The following is a 23,355-nucleotide window of genomic DNA, read 5'->3' as shown; positions in this document are numbered from 1 at the left end:
CTGTTTTGCCTTACTGTGCTCCTGCTAAGCAGATGTGGCAAGAGCACAAGTTCTCATTTCTACCATATATATGTCAGAAATTAGGCAAGGATTCTTTATAAATGGTGGTGTGATATGGGAGTTTAAAAAATAGTATTTGATACAGTTTTTGAAACTAGCATCCAAATACAGAAAACATAACAGCTTTTAAAAATACCACCTGGTTTTATTTAACTAAAGTTAATCCTGTATTAAGTGATTCAAATGAAGTGAGATCAAGGATATAATATGAAGTTTAGTGTAAAGTGTGCCAAAGGTACTATGGATGAGTCATAATTAAAGGGTTAGATAATTTTTTAAAAACAGTTTTCTGGGTTTGAGTTATAATAAGTATAACTCAAGTGGCCAGAACTTGTGTGAAGGCTGTGAAATAGCATATATGACTATAATGGAAAGTTGACCAGCATTTGACACCAATTAATGACCACTACTAGTTTAATGAGAATTAGGAAAACTGATCTTAGGCTTATAGCAAGGACTGTGAAGATTGTTGTTATGCTTGCTTTTCCTGGGTACATCTGTAAGCCTTACGTTGCTTTACTGAGGAACAAAAACTACATCTTGCTTCTTGTTACTTATAGAAACTTGTCACAGTACTGTATGTTCATGATTTGTGTGCCACTTACATTATGAATAAGAACTTATGAGTAAGAAGTTATGCCCAAAGGAATCCATATCAGTCCAAGTCACTGCTGTATATTCAGCAGTTACATACACTGAATGTAAGTTTCATGCTTTATATATCTTGCAGAAGAATAGCTTATTCTTAAAAATACGGCTTTCTCAGATGTCCAGAGTGCACTGGTGCATGAGACAGACAGCCAGCCACGATGTAGATGGTCACCTCTTAGTACTGCTAAGGACTGAGATATTTTAACTCTGGTTTAGCAGCTAACTGGTATTTTCTGTTTCCATGTTGGTTAGGAATTACTTAACAGTTGTTAGGGGCAAATGCTAATGAAAACTAAATATTTATATTAACAAAATGTTATTGTGTAAGTGTACAGGGAATGCAAAAACTGTATGGGGTACAGAAAAGAGCAAAAGACAAATTTATTTAAAAACTTGAATTCCTACAGAAATTCCTGCAGTGTTTCATCTTATCTAATAAGCTGTTACTCTTTACATATTTTATTCCATTAGAAGGTTATTTTCTGGTAATTGTGTTTTATTCCAAGGATGGTCTTTGCCCAATATGGGTCATCTTTCTGTAATAATTACTATTTATGATACATAGCATTTTTCAGACTACTGAACACTAGATTGTCTTGATGGTACAATCTGTAAATTTTATTTGTTGGACATAACAGGGCACTGTCTAATTTTTCCTGTGAATGATTTTTTTTTTCTGTAGAACAACAAGCCTCCAAAACCACCAGCTTATATCTTCATGATTGATGTATCATACAGAAACATAAACAGTGGCCTTGTTAAACTTATATGTGATGAACTGAAGACTCTGCTAGATAAACTTCCAAGGTAAAGAAACATAATTGTACTTTTCTTAACTTGCTACACTGCAGTTTTCATGAAGCTTTGCACATTGAGAGGTGATAACAAGAAAGCTCCAGAAAATGACAAATTTTACAATACAGGTATTTTTTTAGGTGACAGTGACCAAATGTTAATTTTAACATTGTGACTGATGTCTGGGTGTACTATATGGATAGAAAGAATCTGTTCTAATTGCAGATAGAGCATTTTTTCTTTTCCTTTCTTGTAGTGAACTCTAGTGGTATTATCAGCTAAATCCCAGCTTGTAGCTTGCCTTTACTTGCTGTAGTTCTGTTTATTGCAATGCTGCTTTTCTCATGAAATTAATCAGGGAAGTATCGCTTTAACAAACCAGAGTACTCAAAAATGTCAAGTTTCTCTAAAGCCAAAATGTTAGTGGTTTGGATCTTTAGCTCTTCGTCATTACTTAGCAAGCTTTTAAAGCTTCTTGCTGTGAGAATTGTCTGCCTGGTACGTGTCTGAGAGGGGAAACAAATCTCGTAAGCAACAAACCTTTTATGAAATATAGCACATTTACTTTGTGAGTGTTAAACATGCAGCCCTAATATTACTACTGATTAATATTAGTGGCAGTATATTTTTTTGTATAGCTTTCATTAAAATGTAAATAATGCAGGCACATAGTTAAATGAGACCAGTGAGAGTCAGACTGAGAAATTAAGTAGACAAAATATTTCTCAGTTAAAGCATATAAAGCATTGAATGGCCTATAGAAAGGAAATAGGTTCCAGATAACAATACTGGCAGGGGGGAGAACAGGCTTTAGAAATGGAAAGAGCAAAGTGAGGAAGGGCAGGAGACAAGATCCTTGAGGTAATCTGGGATATGGTATAAATCTTTCTATCATGTTTCCTCATTGGATCTCAGTGCATGAAATAAATTCCAGTCCAGGGTGGGGACTCAGTTTGTCAGACATGGCCCATGTAAGGCCATCTCACAAGGACTTTGTTATTGAAAATTGAACTGGAGACACAAGTGTTTGATATTATCCTGAACATATCTCAAAGCCTTCCATCAGGATTGCACATCACTCCGAAGATGATAATGAGTGTGGTAATAAAAAGCAGTTGGCGGTTTAGAAACACGTAGGCTTGAATAAGGGAAGTTAAGGAAAAATGAAAGCAAGTGCCTGTCCATCATCACAAAGATGACATATATTAATTCTTATTGCGCCAGGACTCTGCAGAGACGTGCTGCTAGCTAATTTGTCTGCAAGGCCAAAGTTTTTTCATGTCCACTGAAAAAAATGAAAAAAAAAAAAATGGCAGGCCATTCATTTTCTTCAAAGACTAGTGTGTTGTCTTTAAAGAGTAAGACAATTACTGTAAGGCACTCCACCAAAATTTGCAGTGAAACTTTTATTTTGGCACTGTGGCATGAACTTCACTGTGTGCTCATTTTCTGGTGCTGGAAACTGACACCTGGAAAAATATTTTACTGTTATCCCATGAGGTGAAAGCCCTGTGCTGGGAATTCACCCTGTGCTTGGATTTCCAGGAACCCAAATCTGTAAGAGGAAAGACTTTGGATAACAAAGTAATGCGCGTAACAAAAAGGTCGTTGCTGTAAAGGCTTGTGCCAGGTAAGCCTGTAAGAATGGCTGAGAAGTGGGAAGTGGGAAGAAGCTGGCAAAAAATGGATTAAGGTGGGTATCTGAAGTGTCCTTGTTGAAAGGGCTTTTGTGCTGTTGTAGACTTAAAGCATGGCAGAAAATACATTTTCTGCTTGCTTAAAATATTAAGGCAGAAAATCAGGCTACCAGTTGTGCAAGTACAGTTTTTAGGTGCATAATTTAAAAACATTTGAGTACATTCCTGCACTTATGATTCAAATGTCTCATTTTGATACTTTAAAAAGAACTAATTAGTGTGTGAGCTACATATGCTATTGGCTCCCATGTTCATAACTAATCTTTAAAACTATGATAGAAGAAATTGTATCTTACGAAGTGTGGCAATAAGAGCGATATCTGATAAAATTGTTCCAAATACCTGCTGTGTAAAAACTTTGTGACTAGTAAGAAGATGTGTGTATTTCTCTTCAAAGTAGGAAAGTGCTGCGTGTGCAGAAAGTTAGTAATATCTTGTCCTCATCAAGCTCCTGAGTGCTCCCTCTTAATCATGTTACTAACAAAATAGTAGTGTCTGAGTGGCAGGGAATGATTAGAAACGTAAATTCAGAAATGTTGCATTTATCTAGGAGTTGGAATATCTTTGAAGAATTATTCAAAATATTTCCTAATGGGGCGTTTCAGCATAGAATATTGCTTTGTTTTAGATCAAAGTAGCCCCTATCTCGTCCAGCTGTGTTCCCATAAAACAGGAATGGGGGATTAACATTCTAGACTGACATGAGAGTTACAGATTGTAGACAAGAAAAATGATTTCCCTCCCAAGCTCAGGGTTTTAGATGAAGCTTGTGAACTGCCAGTGGCATTTTTTTTTTGCTCTGAAGAGAAACAGATCTGATAGCCATGAAGAAGTGTGACAGTATTTTCTATTTGCTGTAAGAAAAAATAAGTTGGAAGTGCAGGGAAAGTCTGTCTGTGTTGTTTCCCCTCCTAGGTGCGAGTTTCGATTCTGCAAGCATTTGTGGAGTCATGAAATGCAATTTGTTGATTGCAAGGGAATGGGGTGGGGGCCTTGTCATTGATTTTGGTGGGGCCAAGGCTTTACGCTCTTTAGTAGGGTAAGTATTTTCAAACCCTGGCTTCTTTACTGTGGTGTATTTATCAGAAGTTCAGGATGATTTTAACATCCCCTTGCTACTTCAGAGGTTAGAGTGAAGGGTAAATAGCATATTTTCTGCCCTAATTTCCTTATTATTGGAAATACTGGTATTATACCAATGTTTTGGTATGGTAGTAACATCTGTGTGAGTCTCTGCACATTATGGTATCCTGTCTGTTGATTAGCGTATTTCTTTGTGTTAATTTTTTGTGTTAATTTTTTTATAATCATAAATCTTTACTAAGTGACTTCTTTTGTGAACTAAAAAAAACCCCCAGTAATGTGAGCCCAGCTATTTGTGTGGTTCCAGTTGCTGCAATCTCAAAGAACTTTATGTCCACCAGTAGGTATATAGCTCGACAGCCTGGTGAGGTTAAAAAACAAAAATTCCCTTTTTACAAATGGGTAACTGAGGCACAGAGAAATTAAATTATTCCTAATATCATAAATGAAATCAGAGGCATAGCTGGAAATTAAATGGGAATTTCCAAGTTTCAGTGCCTTAAATATGAAACTCTTTCCCCTCAAAAAAACATGCATTAGACTGCAAACTCAGTATGTGCTGTTTTTGTGACATGCCCCCATAAGATAAGTTTATCTAAGAATAAACATCCTTAGATGTTTAATGTTGCAGTACAGAGAATATAGGCTGACCTTTGATAATCACTGGTACCGTAGACTTGGCATCTGGCATTTTTGGTGCTAAAGGCCTGGTTTGTCATTAACAAGAGGAGCTTCCTAATGGCTTACTGATGGCACAGTAGCCCGTTGCTTAGAGGCATTAAACCCACAAAGATGCAAACTGAGCCTGCTGCTGGCAGGGTGCCTGCAGGTGTAGTTCGCAGGAGCAGCCTGCTATCTTCAGCTGGTCTGGGAACTTAGGAGCAGTAAGGAGCAATTTCTACAGTGCGTTTTCTGCATGATATGCAGCTGTGGAGGGTCTGAGAGCCTTTGCTGCTTAAAAGCAGTCCTGCAGAAGATTGACCCACCAATGTCCAAAAGTCACCAGATGGTATTCAAGCATAATTACTATTCTAATTAGGCATCCATCATTAGTATCGTTGAATTATAACGTATTCTAAATCAAGCTGATTTTCTGATTGTGTCTTGTAACTAATTGTCCTGTTCTCACTTTTCCATGTTTTTGAGGGCAGCAGTTTATTCCCTATCTTAGGGACTCTTGACTGTTTGGATAGGATGCACAGTTGATAGCGTTGACTTTCTTAAAAAAAAAAAAAAAAAAAAAAAAAACACAGTGCTTGATTTAATTAGGTTGTTTTAATTTGAGCTAAGGCAAAGATTGGGGCCATTACATCTAGTTGTTTGGTATTTGGTTTGTTAGTCCGCAGTGTGGATAACGATCTGAAAGCAGCCTTACATTTCAAAGGAACGCTTTTATTGCAAGGTCAGTGTTTCAAAATTATATCCAGTTGTTTTTGTTTTTCTTGCAGAGAAGAGCAAGAAGAATCCTCAGCAATTAAAGTTGGTTTTGTCACTTATAACAAGGTCCTTCACTTCTTTAATGTAAAGAGCAACTTAGCCCAACCTCAGATGATGGTGGTCTCAGATGTTGGAGAAGTTTTTGTTCCTTTGCTGGATGGTTTCCTTGTCAACTTTCAGGAATCACGATCTGTCATTAACAAGTAAAATAAAACTATCCTGTTCTTGAATAGGAGTTGAATGCTTATGCTATGTGTTAGCCTTTTAGTAAATCGTGTCCTGCAGTCTGGGGGAGGGGGGAAGTGTTGTGCATGTATTTATCAAAATGCCTTAGGAGCGAGCAGATGTTTCAAGTCATGTATTTCCACCTCTGAGGCAAAGAAAAAGTGGTATCAACAACCACTTGAACAACCGTTCAGTTTTACTTACTGCATGCTACCAGTTTTGAAGCATTGCAGTTCATAGAACTTTAAAATTCCTATTTTGTTTCATTCTGGCTGGGATCCTAAGAAATTGAACAACCAAAATTTTTTTTTTTTTAATATAAATTTGTGTGTTCCTTTGTGAAGACTCATCATATTACAGGTTTTGAGGATTATCCCAACTATGCTAACCAGTTGAAACACTGATCCTTTCCTCTTTCTTAGCTTGTTGGACCAGATTCCAGAGATGTTTGCAGACACTAACGAGAGTGAGACTGTCTTTGCTCCTGTTATTCAGGCTGGCATGGAGGCGCTAAAGGTTAGATGTTCCTCTCTGCAAGAGAACCAACTCTTTAATTAGGACAAGACTTGATAATCTACAGAAATTCCGTCTGCTAAAGGCTAGTGCCAAATCCTCTTACAAATCACAATGGGAAACGAGAAAAAAATCATTGATCGTTTCCAACACTTATGTTCCATTATTCTAACAGTATGTATGAACTGCTTTAGTCAAAAAACACTGGCAAGCGTAGCATCTGTTTCCAGATTTTGCTCATTAAGGGAAACCAGTCCCTAGAGTCTATTCCACATGGAGTGGATGTTTAGGAGAAGATGGGGAGCAGGAGTCAGTCTCTTCTTGTTCAGCATTTGAGAGGGAGAAAAAGGTCTTTAGTTACTACAAGAAAATTATTAGATACTCTGGTTGTCTGCACAGACATCTTGTCCTTGTACACGTGAAGGGCAGGAAAAGCATAAGACAGCGTTAGCCTGCCTGTCCTCCAACTTCTGCTGACTCTTCATGCAAAACAGGAGATATTTATGACCATGGAACTGGGGGGGAGGGGAGAGGGTCCCTTTAACCGACAAGTTTTCACAGCTTGAATACAGCTGAAAATGAATCCGCAGGTCAAGATGCATCCCCAGTGCTTTCCGTATGCCAGGGACATCCCCTACAGTGCTGACATTTTCATGGAGTGCTGCCAATTAAAAGAATGACACCATGGTTTACTGCAGGATTTATAGGGGCAGAAAACAGCCAGTGGTGTTTTAAGAGTTTAGTTATCTGTGAGCTTGTATACAAGTGAAGCAGACATTTTGAGTAGATATATTTGTTGAACTGAAAATATATAGCATTTCTCAAAGTTGTTTTTTAAATATTTACTTAATATCTGTTCTCTTGTTTTTTATTCATAGTCCCAGAAGGTATGTGTACAGATGTGTTCGCTTTTACAAAATGAATTTAAGAGTCATAATTGTTCACTATGAAAGAAAGTAGCTCTAAATTAACCTATTTAACTCAACATTTTAAAAATGTAATTTTTAAGGATTTTCACTCTGAATTTTTATATGAATATATGTGTGCTTGGGAAAACAATTCTTCTCTAAAAAAACCCAACATGGTTTATATTCATATTTGAGATTAATTTTGGTATATTTTTAGAAAGAAGATATATGCATTTTAGAACAGTTGCCAGAAACATTATCAGTAGTAGCTTACTGTTGATACTGCTATTGTTTGCATTTGTGCCATAACAATGAGATTTCTAGTTTTCCCAGAAGAATGCCACAGCTTATTTTGAAATGTGGAATATCCTTATCTTGCGGACACCTTATGATCTGGAGGGGAAAGAATAGCAAAGCTGTTGGGAGCTGATTTGTGTGCGTAGTCTCAGTTATTGCAGTTTTAACATAGATGTGCAGTTAGGCCTGGTTGTTTTTCTTCTTTTGGGTGGGGAAAGGACAAATCATGCTTTTCTCCTTCCTCTCCCTTCAGCCAATATCTTCAATAGTTGAAGAATTCAAAATTGCTAATCAGTTTTTGTTCCAATTAGCTGTCTCAACAGCAAGAGTGAGCTATAAAATATTTTCTGAATTTTGGTGGAAAAGTGTGTTAGCAATACAAAAATGCCTGTGGTACTGTTACTGTTGTTATTCTGTTCTTTGGAATTTAAGGATTGCTGTCAACAGTTTGCCATCTTGGTTGGCAAATATATTTCTCCTTACAGTTCTAACTAAAAGTGGAATACTTGAATACAACTGCCATTTACTTCATTTCTTGGTGACAGGAGGAAATGTTAATTGCAAAGTTTGATACACCTGCAATTATTAGTATGGATTTGAATGTGGAATTTAGTACAGGAATGTAATTGTCACTCTTCTATAAAAATATAATGAATAGCAGTGCACCTAAACTGAACAAAATACTTTTTCTGCTAAATTACATTTCCATTTAATTTTATCCAATTTAGTATTTTTATTTTTTACTCTTGTTGCTTGTTGCATAATACTTGTATTTAATTGAACAGTATGTAGGAGATGCACTCCTAGTTTTGCCTGTGCAGAAGTTACTGTAATGATGCATGATCCAACATGTCTATGCTAGATTAAGTTACTGACATAAAACTTCTGGTTCTTTTGGAGACTTCATTTCCATCAAGAGCTTGGTCTCTAAATGAATTACTTAGCTTAGAAAGACTTACAGAAAGTTTACACTGTGCTTTGAGACTCTAAAATGTATGAAAATTAGGCTCAGCTGTTGATCTTAGCAGAAGAATAAAATGCCAATATGGTGTCTTTGAAACAGACTGCAGAATGTGCTGGAAAACTGTTTATCTTCCATTCTTCATTGCCAACTGCAGAAGCACCAGGGAAGCTGAGAAACAGAGATGACAAAAAGCTACTCAACACAGATAAAGAAAAGGTATTTTCTACTCAGAGTTCACAATGGACTGCTATGAAGTTGAATTTCTTTAATAGAGCCTTTTTTTTTTCTCTTACAGAGATTGGTTGTATAATTTTTATTATATTCCATCAATATATTTCATTCTCACTTTGCCTGATGATTTTAGATGTAGTGAACAAATATATTAGTATGGGCCCTACAGGGACACTAAAGAAAAACTACAGTAAAGCAACGTTGCCTACCAATAAAGGAAATGCACCAGCTGCAAATGTAATTCCATCCATGAAGAACCTTTGCTCCCCTGCTGGTTTAGTGATTTTGTCCTCTAAGAAGGTACCGAGTTGAATCATTTTATATGAGTATTCATGGAACATGTAGAAAGGACAACATGATTTACATCTAATCCATGTCTCACTTAAAACTTCCACTTCATCTTTTTTTTTTTTTTTCAAGTGAGCATTTGGATTTTGACTGGTTATCAACAGTATCTAATGTTATGACATTCATATTTTTTATTTCTGTGCAGACACTCTTCCAGCCCCAGGTAAATTTTTATGAGACCTTAGCCAGAGATTGTGTGGCTAATGGCTGCTGTGTGGATTTGTTCCTCTTCCCAAATCAGTATGTGGACGTAGCTTCCATGGGCCTTGTCACAATGTACACTGGAGGAACGCTCTACAAGTACAACAATTTCCAGGTAAGTGGTGCAAGTTTCTTACCTGTCAGATAGTAACACCTGGGGATTTGTTGTTTTTCTTTTCATTTTGAAGTGTGCTTCCACGTCTTAGCATAAAAGTGCAGTGACTCTAGAGAGTTTACTTATAACCCCCAGGAGATAAAATGCAGACTTAGAAATGACAGATCAGGCTCAAACAGAAATCTTGAAACATTAATTGTACTTCTAAATAAGTTGGTTAGTATCTTAAAATGAAATCCACTTACTTAAATATGCCGGCATCTGAGTAGGGAAGCCAATTACTCCTGTAATAAATAAAAATATAAATGCTTATGATAAAGACCAAAAAAAAAGCCATAAGAACTTTGACTTGTTTGTTCAAAATTACCTGGGAATTTTATGGGGAATAGGGGACTTTCTCTGTGCTTGGAGCTGACCTGCAAAAGCATTTTCTGCTAAGGAAACAAGGCTACCCTGTAATTCTGGAGACTGTGCCCTAAACATCTAGCTAGCCTGCAGGGTAAGTGATGTTACTGCAGATAGAGTTGATTGAATAGGAATTCTAGATGTCCACGCTTAGTAATGAATTGGTGGATACTTGCACATACATATTTCTGTTAATGAAGTAACAATCAGCATTTTCTATCCCTTTTTAAAGGAAAAAGGAGATGTTAAATATGGAAAGACCTTCCTGGATATGGGGGGAAGGGTTGGGTTTTTGCTGTTTTGCTGCCACCTAGTGGTGAACTGCAACTTTTGCTTTGCGTTTCTAGCTCAATTCTGATAGCCCGCAGTTCCTAAGTGACCTCAGGAAGGATATAGAAAAAAAACCCGGATTTGATGCAATAATGAGGGTTCGAACAAGTACAGGTAATGGTACCTTTTGGGGATGGAAATTAACATGAATGCATACGATAATATGTAATTTTAAATAATGCAGTACTAGAAGTCTTATACAGATTATTTGTAATATAAGGCTTCATGTTTTAAGTTCAGTATGCACCTCTTGAAAAGTAATTGGATAGACTGATAAAACAGATGGATATGCCCTTATTATGTATACCTAATTTTCACTTACTCGTAAGGCTTCTGATGATTATGCATGCATCCTGGGCTGCAAGTAAGTTGTATGAAAACCAGTGTTGTTACTGGACACATACATGTCCCCTCATTTTCTAAATACTTCAAATGAAAGTAATGCTTCTACTTTTCAAGTGCTCGTTCTTACTTCAAATTAAGTATTTGAGGAACCCAAACACACAAAAGTTGCCAGGTCAATGGCACAAAAGGTTCTGGGTGTCTCTGAGTCAGATCACAGCTCCACAGCTCATCAGCGCTGCTTGTCTTTTTCTCCTGCCCAACTGTCAGAAAATCAAAGATCCCTCCCCTTGCCATCCTTCCAGGTGGACAGTGCCATCAGCAGGGCTGGCTGGTGGCACCCTTGAGAACAGGGAAAATGGTTAATAGTTTGCTTAGTAAGCAAAATTTAATGAACGTCAATAAAAGCCAAAAAATGTCAATTTTATTTGCAACTGTTAAATAAAAGGATACAGTTGTCTTTTTATCTGCTTGTAGGTTTCAGGGCTACTGACTTCTTTGGTGATATTTACATGAACAACACCACGGATGTAGAGATGGCAGCAGTTGACTGTGACAAGGCAGTGACAGTAGAGTTCAAGCATGATGACAAACTGAATGAAGATAGTGGAGCCTTAATTCAGGTATAAAACTTAATGACATGTCATTTCATGAAATTATGAGCAAGAACTTTTGCGACCATAATAAAACAGTCATGGTGTAGGACTGATGGGAGCCAGAGACAGCTTGCCCAAGCTCTGGTGGCATAATACCACTAACAGAAAAAGGTTTTAACTAACTGACCAAAGATTGCATCTTACCCAAAAAGCACACAGCAGTAAGTATGTTATTGCTATCTCACTAGTAAACTAGAAAGCGTTCCAAGTATGTCAGATAATTCCGTCCGCAGCTGAGCTGCGAACCAAGCAGCTGTTCTCAGAGCATGCACGTTCGTACAGTTAGGGGACGCAGCAGTGAGCTGGACAGCCAGAACAGCGTACATCTGAGGGATCTGGACATGAGAAGTAGGAATGTTCTTTGTGATAATTAGTGTGTTTAACTACATTTATACTGCATGTTCTATTCAGGGATACCAAAATGCTTTCTGAACATTTGTTGAGACCTTATCAGCTATTTTTCCATTTTACAGCATAAGTTTATTTAGAATATGAGACTCTTAAGTATTATATGGAAACCATTACTGCAGTGGCATTCTTTGTTGAAGAGCAGTTCTCTATGGCCAAACATAATTTCCAAACCTATGGACCACTCAGTAACCACCAGCAATGGTACCTTATGCAATGAAATACCTTGCTTGCAAACTATCAGCTAGCTGCCCTGCTCCGTCACTCTCTGGGCACAAGCGCTAGAGCCCCTATGACACTCACCAGCCGGCATCGCTGCGTGCTCTGCTGACTGACTCAACGTGCAGTGTCATCTCCTGTGCGGAGATGGCACTGCCATTTGCTCAACTCAGTAACCCCATCACATCGCATCTGACCAGCCGCAGGAGCATCCCTCTGATTGGTAAGAATTATGATAGGAATTATGCTATAGCATCAGGAGCTTCATCCCAACCTTGAAAATACCAGGCTCTTCCAAAGCTAATGAAACCTTTGTTTCCATTCTTACTCCACAATGTAAGCTTCTATCCTCAGTAGCAGCTCCTGGAAACATAGATTAGGCAATAATTCAAATTGATACATCTCTGCCTAAATTGCCAAGAAACTTATGATAGTCCCATTCCAAACAAAAGACGTATCCCAAAGATGTATCATCAGATGATGGGAGGTTGACGTTTGCTAGAAAGTAATAAGCCTTTTGATTAGTCATATTTTTTTCTAATTTTAAGGCTACTAACTTTTATAATGCATTTACATGTCCAGTATACTTCCATAGGAACTATAGGCATGTTGTTCTTATAGTTCATGAGCACTGCTAGGTGAGGCTGTCTTCAGATGTAATCATATGCCTTTTATGCATAAAAATTTGGCTCTTGCATGTTGGAAGTTTTGAGGATCGGCTTTTTGTTTAAAAAATAAAACTGAATGGGAATTTGTTCCTGTTGTTGCAGTGTGCTGTCCTTTACACTTCAGTAAGTGGGCAAAGACGACTTCGCATACACAATATAGGTTTAAACTGTAGCTCCCAGTTAGCTGATGTCTACAAGACCTGTGAGACTGATGCACTTATCAACTTATTTGCTAAGTCAGGTAAAGTTATGGCAAATCAACTTTGTTTCCTTTTTTCTCTGGGGCAGAGGAAGGGGGAGAAAGGGAAAGCAAAATGATTACCTAGTGGGAAATCATGTTTTGCAACTTGCTGCTCAAAGCTTGAGTATCTCTTGACTCTTAAAATGTTGTAAAATTGAAAAGAGAATTAGATTACATATTGTAAACACATCTGCCTTAAATGTAATGCTTGGGAAGGTAGCCAGAAGCATAATGCAGAAAGCTGTATAGGCACAATAGTGGAAATGCACATTCTTCGCTGTTTCCTGCTATTTACACTCAAGTTCTCCCTCCATTATAATGCAGACACTATATTGCTTTTTTTGCATGGTATGGACATTGCGTTGTTCTTTTTTTCAAAGATGAATAAATATCCTGTAAGATGCTGTAAAAGAGACTAAAAGCAACCATAGACATGAGCTTAGTAAAATCTAGCAGATACAGATACGTAGGAAGTGCATGTCTGTGTTGAGTGTGCTCTGTTGTTCTTCTGCATTTGTAGCTTTCAAAGCCATTCTAAGCCAACCGCTGAAGACGGTCAGAGAGATCCTGGTGAACCAGATGGCGCACATGCTGGCCTGCTACCGCAAGAACTGCGCCAACCCCTCGGCAGTAAGCCAGGTAAAACCCACCTGACATAAAACCTTCCCACCGAGGCTTTGCAGCAGGTGAAGGACCACCGCTGTGCCATGAGAAGTGCCAGAAAGGAAGATCTCAGGATAGGCTTTTAATTTTCCTTCAAACATTATTAATGACAGGTGGGGTTAAAGGGTAGCAATTATAACATATTGACTGTTGTTCTGCAGCACATGGCAGGGGCACTGAGGAAACTGATGCTCATACAAAGGAAATCAGACAACCTTTTTCTGCTTGCTGGAATGATGTGCAGATTTACAGCTTTCATTTTTTTTTCCTGTTACCTTTTTAAAAGATTTTAATGTTCTAATTTTCCACAGATAAGAATGTTGTCCTCAAAAGATGGAAATAACATCATATCTTGCTACTAACACAATTGTGAATTTGCATGTAGGTTTCTCAGGTGTGCTGGAGGGAGTGATAAAAACCTGATGTCTACATGATGTCTACATGCCCAACTCCTAGGAAAAAAAAAATCTGTGGTGGTTTTCAAATTAAGATCGTCTGTTAACTCCTGTTAACTCTTTTATTTACTAAAGGGTAGTAAGAAGCTCTATGAGTCTTACCACTTTTATACCCTACTACTTGAAAATTCTCTCAAGTTGACACTTTTTTTTTCCAAATTATGACAAGTTCACTAATTATCAGCTTACTCTTGTATATACTCAGATCATTTGTTGGGGGTTTGAATTAAGCAGGAAGGTGCTTTCAGATCCTTCCAGCAACTGTTTCTGACAAAAAATCTATTTCCAGTTCAAACAAATACCCAAAGATGGCTGGACCGAATTCTAATCTTGTAAGCATTTGAATTTAACTTTTTATTATTTTTCTCCTTCTGGCAAACCTCAAAATATTTCCATATCTTTTTCAGATTTTTGAGGCACTTCAAAAGAGCAGGAATAGTTGGCTTTTTTTCTTCTTTTCTGAATTACAGCTGGAGATTTTGTACATGAATGAATGATAAAAAGCTAGTTAATAGCAAAGCAGGACTCCCACCATTTTGGCAGCATTCAGTTTAGATCATTATTTCCTTTGGTCTCCCCTTAACTACATTTTTTCTAATTCTTTCTTCTTCTTGAATGTAACTTACAGATTAGAATTAGCACATCCCAATTACATGACTCAATGCAACACTAAACTCCTATAAGCAACATCAGTTGTTTCCTTTTACATTATTCACCCTTGTGTTTGATATGTTTAGGCTTTTACATACCATGCAGTGCTTCTACTAATCAATCACAAGCCTGGGCAATGAGTAAGTCTTTTAATCTTGGTGAGAACCAAATTTGTTAGGAACAATGCCAAAGAGAAGAACTTACCCTGGACCTTCTTTTCCCTCCTAAATTGTTCAAAGGAAAACCACCCACTTTTCCCCTGTGACTTTGCTTTAATTTGGTGTCTAAAAATGAGTTACAGAGGAAAAACAGTGATGAAGAAGGGGACTATTGTCTATGTGCCAAGTAACTTAAGCTTGTTATTGATTAGCCAGTCACAGCTGCCACATCTGGTTTGAAACAGAACATATAAAAGTTTGTTTCTAGTTTTTTGTTTTTAATCAACGAAAACAATTAAGCAGTAGTTTAAGTGTTTGAAAGTCCAGATGTCTTTGCCCAGGTCAGAGGATAGATTCAGTAACAGACTTTCTCTGCCTCTCAGCTCATCCTTCCCGACGCAATGAAGGTGCTGCCAGTATACATGAATTGTTTGTTGAAGAGCTGCGTGCTAGTCAGCAGACCAGAAATTCCAATGGATGAGAGAGCTTACCATCGGCAGCTGGTCATGTCTATGGGGGTAGCTGACACACAGCTCTTTTTCTATCCCCAGCTTTTGCCAATTGTAAGTATATTATATTAGTTGCATGTCTTTTCCTTTTCTGTAAAACTATTTTCAGTAAGTTGTTTAATTATGCACCATTTTAAGTTGGCTGTGTAGATGCAAAAGAAAGATTTTTTTGTGGCCTAGATACATGTCATGAATTGAATTAATTATGTTTTTACTGCTACCTAGCTGCTAAACTAAAATGAAGAGGGAGGGGAGAACCCCTAGCCTAATGAAAATGGGGAAATAACATTAACTCACTCCGCATCAATCACTGCATATTAGCATTCTGTAAGAATTTCACTTTTTTTTAGCAAGGTCCTTATGCAGGCTAATGAAAGAAGGATGCTAGCTGACTATGTCTATGACTATGTCCTTCTGCTTGTGATTGATAGGTCTTCTGTTGCACACAGCACATTACCAAAAAAATAAATAAATTACTTCTAATTCTTCTAATCTGAATGTTTTCTGGAAAGAAACCACCATAAGCCTTTTAACAGTTGCTTTTTCAGTGCCTAAGGGTGTGCTTGAGTCATCCTGAAGCAACAGTTTGAGGGCTTTTCCTCAGCATGACCAAGCTGGCACCTCTGAGGTCTTTTCCTCCACAGCACAGCCTGGATCTGAAGAGCGACGCCGTCCCAGCCGCGGTCCGCTGCTCTGAGGAGCGGCTCTCAGAGGCCGGGGCCTTCTTTCTGGCCAACGGTCTAAACATGTTCTTGTGGCTGGGAGTCAACATGGCCCCGGAGCTCATCCAAGGGCTCTTCAATGTGCCATCCTTTGCACACATCAGCACAGAGGCTGTGAGTATATGAGAGGAAACTAGTCTGTATTTCAGAATTTATAATTTAGTAAGAAGAGGCCACTAATCAGACAAACTAGCAAGGGGGTTTTGCAGCATTCATCATTCAACTAAAAGGAGAAACTGTGTTAAGGGACCAAAAAGTAATACATAAAACCTGAACAAGCTGTTACCCTCTGGCCAAGTACAGGAGAGAACTTTCCACAAACCTTTAAAAGATTTTCACATCTTAAATTGTTACTGTAGCAGATTAGTCAAATCCTATTGAATGTGTATTGCTCAAAGTGGAACAAAACACTTTGCTATAATTAAAATTGCTCCTGTAGCCTGAACTACTTCTGAGAAGAAATCTTAATATAGTGATTATTTTAAACTGAAAAATGGCTTAAAGTCAGATGAGTTATTTTACCTGCTTTAATGAAGGAGATGATTACATTTCCCAGTTTAGAATGAAATCCATGGTAACCCCCATCCTAAATATTAGCAACTTGTCTTGTATGAATTCATAAGAGATGTGATTGGAATGTAACAGCTCTGCAACGCTTCCATTTAACAGACACTACTGCCTGACCTGGACAATCCATATTCTAAGAAACTTAGGTCAATAATGGAGCATATCCAGAGCCAAAAGCCCTACACTATGAAGGTAAAAAGACTTCCTCTCTCCTCCAACACATTCCTCTTACCTGCTTAAAAAAAAAACCACCACAGCACTGGCTTTTACAGCCACAGGTAACCTGTCAAAGCAAAAGGTTTTGCAGCACCAGAAGTTTTTGCAGGGGCTGGTGAGTTCCAGCATGCGTGCTGGGCACAAGTACCTCAAATGTACTCAACTCTCAGTCAGAAGTTTAGGTGTCCTGGCATAAAGAAAGATTTTCAGAGGCAGTCAGTCTAAAGGTTGCTGGTTTTCTCTGCAAACCTTACTTCAAACTAGGCGCTAGGTGGTAAAGAGGCAAAAGACTGAACATTTCTAAGAATTAGAATTGTTCCTGAATTGCTGATGGTTATGTAAGGGATGGGTGGGGGGGTGTTCTACTGTAATCTGCCTTAGAAAAAGCCATAACTCTGTGTTCAGCAGAGTACAAGTACAGTAGAGTTTTATATATATAAACATATACATTTATATTATATTGGTATGTATGTACACATATAAAAATGTTGTTTTATATAAATACACATATAAAAAATATGCAGTATATGTACACGCACATCTCTCTCTCCAGTGTCCATAACTACAGCCACTGCAATGTGGGAGGTTTATTAGTTTTGGGGGGTTGGGAGTTCCCCCCAGTAATGTTCATAATAGATACAGGAAAGCAGTACTGCTAGTTAATGAATGTATATTAAAAATCTCTCTTTTCAGCTGATGATAGTGAAACAACGGGAGCAGCCAGACATGCTTTTCCGACAGTTCCTAGTAGAAGACAAGAGTATTTATGGAGGAGCTTCTTATGTGGAATTCTTATGTTGTGTCCACAGAGAGATCTGCCAGCTGCTCAATTAAGGAAGCCTGAGTATCATTTGTGTGGTTTTGTTTTGTTTTTGTTAATTTGCAAGAGGGGCAGTAGCTGGTGCCTGAAGGGCAGCCCACAGCTCCACCGTACCTCAGCATTATGCTGTGCTTTACTGAACCTTTTCAGTGCTCTTTTTGTACAGTTTCATTTCACACAATCTCTCACTACTTCATTTACTTACCTATTAATCTGTAGAATAGGAAGTTCTGCACTCAGGTATTAAATCTTTTGGGAGTGTCTTGACTCTAGGTTGAATTGCCCAATTTCAAACTGTCAGAGCTTCAGAGCATATGGTATGCATTTTTAATAAATTATAATTTAGAAAACTTTTTCATTATTCCTTTTGCTAGCCATAAATTGTATGATAGCCAGGAAAGATATCCAAAAATACAAAAGCTATATAGAAGAAAAAGTTAAAGCTTTTTTTTTTTTTTTTTAAATGAGGGCATATAGTTGGATTACTTTTACAGTAATCATGTAGTTCAAGTACTTTAAGACCTTTCTGTAAAGCTGATCTCTTCCTAAAGCATACTGGGAAATAGTCTTTTCTCCTGGAAGGTACAAATATTAATGTCTACAGAAACAGAGCTCGGGCTAGCCTTCCACACCCATGGTTATCCAGGCCACAACCACCTCAGCTCATAACTGGACTTGAACATTTTTAATAATGGACCACAGGTAGAATGGTAAACAAACAAGTCTTATTCTAAGGGTGGCAATTAATGCCCCAGTATTATGGTACAATTCCCTAGTCTTAAGGGCAGTAATTAATTTAGCATATTTAATTTACATTTTCAGAATTTAACACTTGTTAAGCTTTGTTTAGTGCATTTGCTAACTGGAATACTCCCACTACAATATTTAGCTAAACATTTGGCCCCTCAAAATTTCAGTGGCAGGTCAACCTTAAGACAGTTGATACATAAAAACATTATTTGTGGTGCTATAAAAGGAAGCCTCCTGTTTAATACAAGTTTCATCACAGTGACTCCAATGACTGATTTTTTTTTCTTTCCAAAAGTCACTGCTTTGAAAAACAAACATCCAATAGTATTTAGGGTAGAATTTAGAAAGCCAGAGTCTTTGGAAGAGCTGTTTACCTCATAGTTTAGTCTGTTCATTTCTTTAGGACCAATATGTCTCTGCACATGAGATTTGAACTTTTTCAAACTTGAAAAACTATAAAGATTAGTGTTTCAAAGAAAGCAAAAAAAAAAAAAAATCCACCCTCAAACAATAAAGGTTGAGCTCCATAAGAAAATGTGCCTTTTAAGAGTGGTAGTGTCACTAATTAGTATTAATTATTTTGACAAACAGGTAAGTTTGGCAGCTTAATTGAAACAGTTGAATCCTTGTGCGTTTACTAAGAACTTTTAAAACAAGTGGATATATTACAAATGGATACTCAGACTGAATTCAGCAGCTGTCAAGAGCAGCACAGTTTGGCTGAAGATAACATTAACTTGTAAAAAGTATTTGTTGCCATTCCAGATCATTGTTACTTTGTAAAATGACACCAGCAACTTAAATATAAAGACATGAGCAATTACTAAATTGCGACAGTTGAGTGTTTATTCTTTCATGCACTAAGTTTTCTAAATTTTTTGGCTATCAATCAGCTTCTGCTGACAGCTATCCATGCTTTTTTTTTTTTTTTAAGCCTCTAAAAAACTAAATACTCTAGGACACTACAGAGTGTTTTTAGGACAACTAGCATGGTGAACTGGACAGGGTTCATGCAGCTCCCCTGTAAGCCTAGAAAGATGACACAAACACCTGGTTCTACTGACTGCAGTTCCAGGTAACAGAGCAAAGTTTCATTAGCAACAATAATTATAATTCCTACACAGCATCAAGAAGATTTTGATGTGTGTCCAATTAGTAAGTCCTATGGGTTTGGCCATGGTAGGTCACCTTCTCCTACTTAAAGAAAGGCCAGCTTATGCAGCAGCACAGGGTTTTCAGTGTTGGTTTCCTATGTTTGTTAGCATCAAACCTGACTGATAAGGAGACCCTCTGGAAGGGCAAATGAGGTCACAGTTGTCAAACAGACAGATACAACCTAGTAGAAGTTTTATGGCAGATGAAATGTTTTAGAAAAAAATCATTTATCAAGTAAGTCAAGAAACCAGAAGATGGTGCAATTTGCCCATAACGAGTCAGTGTACCAAGAGAAACACTTGCGTTCAGCTGCTGCGCAAGGTTCATGTCAGCCAAGACGAGTGAGAGTTTCCCTTCAGAGGGAGGAAGGCAGCAAGCTGCTCAAACAGGAAGACAGCCCATGCCTCACCCCTCCTTGCTCAGAACCCACTTCCTCACCTTATTGCATGTTGTTTACCAATGGCCAGAAGATCTTGTCTGTACCACAATCACATGCATCTACTTTGTCATTTCAGGCTGTGCAACACTTACCCATGGCTTTAAGGCACCTGTTTTACACCTATAATTCCTAGAACTCTGGAGCAAAGTCAAAGTTATGTATTTTCATATTAAATCTTGCTTCAGAACATAGCAGCAAGCCAATTCAGCACTAGTACTACACACAGATGGCCAATATACTTGGCAGCATGTTTACCACTTCCCCAAATCCTATTTGGGGGTTACAAATAAAAACTGAGATGCTTCAGTAACTGTACAAGACTGACAAAGTAGCAGGTGTTTCATTTTACTACCTCTGCTAGGAAGGAGAGCAAAATCTCTAGCACAGTTCCTTAATCTCATCTCCATCATGTCAAAGACTTAAGGAATAAAAGATTATGCTGTCTGAACTTGCATTTCAAAAGAAAAGGCTGTGGTAGTGCAGAAGCCAGGTGACAGTTCCTCTGTACTTGCTTGCAGCAAATGGTCACAGTCATGAGGAAGCACCACGGAAAGGCACCAGGCAGGGGCATCTCACCTCCCTGATGCAGGTAGTTTAAACAAGCCTTCCCACCCCAATGTCTTGCAAGTCACTGTGAGGCATCAGCAGCACCCAGGCAGAGGAGGCAGGAAACCAGCTGTGCTGAACACTGCAGTCACACACTTGTATCCAACTAACCTTTGCTCCTGTTCCACTAGGTGGGGATACCAGGCAACAGAAATAACTGCACTGAAAAAAATCTTTCTAAAAAAGCTTAAGACTTGCATTGAGCTTTACACTGCATTCATCTTACTGCTAACAGATGCTTTTTTTTTTTTTTTGTATGTTTACAAAATTGATCATCAGATAAATCAATTGAATTAAAGCTATGGAGAAGGAAATATAATAATTTGACAATTTACTAAAAAAGCATTTAATCTACTAATTAGATTCAAATAGACTTTAAAAGCAATACAGGCTTGTCAGCCTAATCATGCATTTAAGAAAGTATGTTGCCCTCCCATCAGTGAGATCTTCTATTATCGCGAGTTCATGCATGCAGGAATATTCAAATAAGTAAAATACATGAACTAATGAAAGGCTTTTGGTCATTTCCCTCCCCCCCAGAAGCCAGCACCCCCCATCCCCACAAAATGTTTTGCTGACTAAGGTATCTTACTATCGCAACAATTTCTTTGCAACTTTAAGGCTACCAAGCCTTTTTAATTTTAGGCATGAGAAAAGGAGCACTCAAAAATTACAATTGCAACAACCAAAAACAACAAAACACCACTGATTCCAGACACTTGCATCTCCCTTTTTCATAAAAATTTTGCTTAGATGGATAGAGGCAGGGGTACAGAATAGTTTTTCCTCTTGGGCCACAATCCTCCTTTCTGTGGGAGGCGTTCAGCAAGCTGTATTCAGGTTTATTTTGTCAGAGGATGGAGACACCTCAACACCCTTCAACATTAAGGGAGTTAAGATTTGAAGAAAAGCCAAAAGAAAAGCAGAGCTCAATCAGAAGTAGTGTGAAACCTCACTCCTTTCTTTTGACACACAGAAAGCTAGTAGCAATAGCCCAGCAACACAGGATTACCATTACTTGTGTGCAAATCCCACTTCCATAACTGCCCCAGTTAACCTTGCAGTTCTTAACATGCTATATGGAATTTATAGAGCTCTTTGAGGCCTTTCTTATAAACAAAGTGGGTTTAATACTCCTTTTAGGAACATGCACCCATCACTTACTTACTTACACAGATACCAGTAAATCCTACACACGGCTGTAACATGTGAGCTGACTTCATGTACACTGGTGCTATTTAGAACAAAGTCGCAGTAACAGAGAGCTATTTCTATTTGTATAGTTAAGCCATCAGAGTACTAGGCCTTTCCGTACATTTATTTCTACCTACACTAAGCTGTCATAATGGCTAAGCTACCACCAAGGAGACAAAGCTTTAGCTGACAGTTACACACGGATACAGCAGCTCTTCCGGCAATCACAGAAGTTACCACACAGTCATGTTCCAAGTGCAATTCTTGTCTCCAGCATAAACAGCAGCACTATAATAAAGTCAAGCAACTATTTGGGGGTGGGGAGGTGCTTGTGTTTTGTTTCTGTTTTTTTTTTTTTTTAAAGAAAAATTACTCCAACAATTATACTCAAATTACTTCATGTTTCACCAAAGAACTTATTTACTACTTTTTTACCCATGGGAATGGCCCAATTATAAAAGGGAAATTAAGCTAGCTTTCCTCCACCTTATTAAGTTGAGCTTCACCCGATTACATACAATCTTCTGAGAGGCTTCCTCATTCAGGATGGTTTTTCCCACCTATGACAGAATTTTCTAAGCAAAATGCATTAGCTTGTGACAGAGAAAGGGAAGCCAGGGCAGCAAAGCAGCAGCCATTACTCCAAATTAGTTTTCCTTTGCATCACATTACCTCTAGTCTACAAGTATTCCTTAAAAGTCTCTTAGCTACTACTACATCAACATTCAATACCTTTGCACTGGTGCAGAAGTACACACCACTAGAGGCAAGCAGTTAAAAAAAAAAAAAAGAAAAAAAACACATCCACACACAAGACATTGAGACTTTTGACAACATCAAAACTCAGAAATGCTTGTTTTGCTAGTGGTAGGGTTTTCTCAATGCCTGTGGAGAAGGATTTTTTCCCCCAGTGAGGGGCAACCCAAACAACCACCTCCATTTCCAGGATCAAAATTTTTCATGAGTTTTCAGCCTAGATTTATTTGCCATGGCTAGACTGGATGCCAGCTTATTCTTGGGTCGAGAAAAAAATTAAAAGAATGCCCACACTTCATTAATAAATTAATCTTCAGAAAAGAATAGCTTTGATATTTAAAAAAGGAACCGAACTGTTTCAACTTCAGTATGCTGAAGATAAGAAGAAAACAAAACCTAACCTAAATTAAAACTAAGATATATGTCTTGCTTAAGGTAATATCCAGCACTTAAAATCCACCCTCTCCCCTATTTAACAGGAAAGAAAATAGGGCACCAATTCTGTCAGTAGGTATTGCCTGTTTACAGCCTTAATATTATTGCAGTCAGTTTTAAATTTCTTCTTTTCTGTAATGATGTAAGACATGAAAAAAAGGTTAGTTTCTGAGACAAACCCACCTGCTCAAGTCAGCAGAGCTCTCTACAGTGTAGCCAGCCCAACGATATCATCCGCTCTGCAGCTGTCTGCCTCAGTAGAAGACCTGGCTGAAGTTGTTTGACTATGGTAAATTCAAGTTAAATGGACAAACCAAGGGATGAACCAGTGCATTACTCAACAGTTATACAGTGTTAGAACTGAGAAATTAATTGACAACTAGTAATGAAATTCAAAGTTTTTCATCTCTAGACACCACTTTAGATATGGTCCAAATCAACAGTGATTAAAAAAGTGACCAGATG

At 37.9% G+C, this 23,355-nt stretch overlaps 1 protein-coding gene across 2 annotated transcripts in view; it reads left to right on the top strand.

Annotated features, from left to right (window-relative positions):
• The window catches only part of SEC24D (SEC24 homolog D, COPII coat complex component), a 56,320-nt gene extending 37,187 nt beyond the window's left edge, over window positions 1-19,133 (top strand). For both annotated transcript variants that reach the window (XM_067297648.1, XM_067297647.1), the window contains exons 11-23: window positions 1,394-1,518; window positions 5,735-5,926; window positions 6,371-6,464; window positions 8,730-8,846; window positions 9,355-9,525; window positions 10,278-10,374; window positions 11,080-11,225; window positions 12,656-12,794; window positions 13,315-13,433; window positions 15,105-15,284; window positions 15,875-16,066; window positions 16,622-16,711; window positions 17,429-19,133. In XM_067297648.1, coding sequence (XP_067153749.1) covers window positions 1,394-1,518; window positions 5,735-5,926; window positions 6,371-6,464; window positions 8,730-8,846; window positions 9,355-9,525; window positions 10,278-10,374; window positions 11,080-11,225; window positions 12,656-12,794; window positions 13,315-13,433; window positions 15,105-15,284; window positions 15,875-16,066; window positions 16,622-16,711; window positions 17,429-17,569 — 1,803 coding nt within the window. In that variant the 3' untranslated portion in view covers window positions 17,570-19,133. The remainder of the gene's footprint in view (window positions 1-1,393; window positions 1,519-5,734; window positions 5,927-6,370; window positions 6,465-8,729; window positions 8,847-9,354; window positions 9,526-10,277; window positions 10,375-11,079; window positions 11,226-12,655; window positions 12,795-13,314; window positions 13,434-15,104; window positions 15,285-15,874; window positions 16,067-16,621; window positions 16,712-17,428) is intronic.
• Window positions 19,134-23,355: the final 4,222 nt, after the last annotated feature.

This window comes from Apteryx mantelli, chromosome 5 (genome assembly GCF_036417845.1).
Source record: "Apteryx mantelli isolate bAptMan1 chromosome 5, bAptMan1.hap1, whole genome shotgun sequence".
NCBI lineage: Eukaryota > Metazoa > Chordata > Aves > Apterygiformes > Apterygidae > Apteryx > Apteryx mantelli.
The sequence above is the reverse complement of the archived record's forward strand: the minus strand, read 5'-3'. Positions and strand labels throughout refer to the sequence as shown.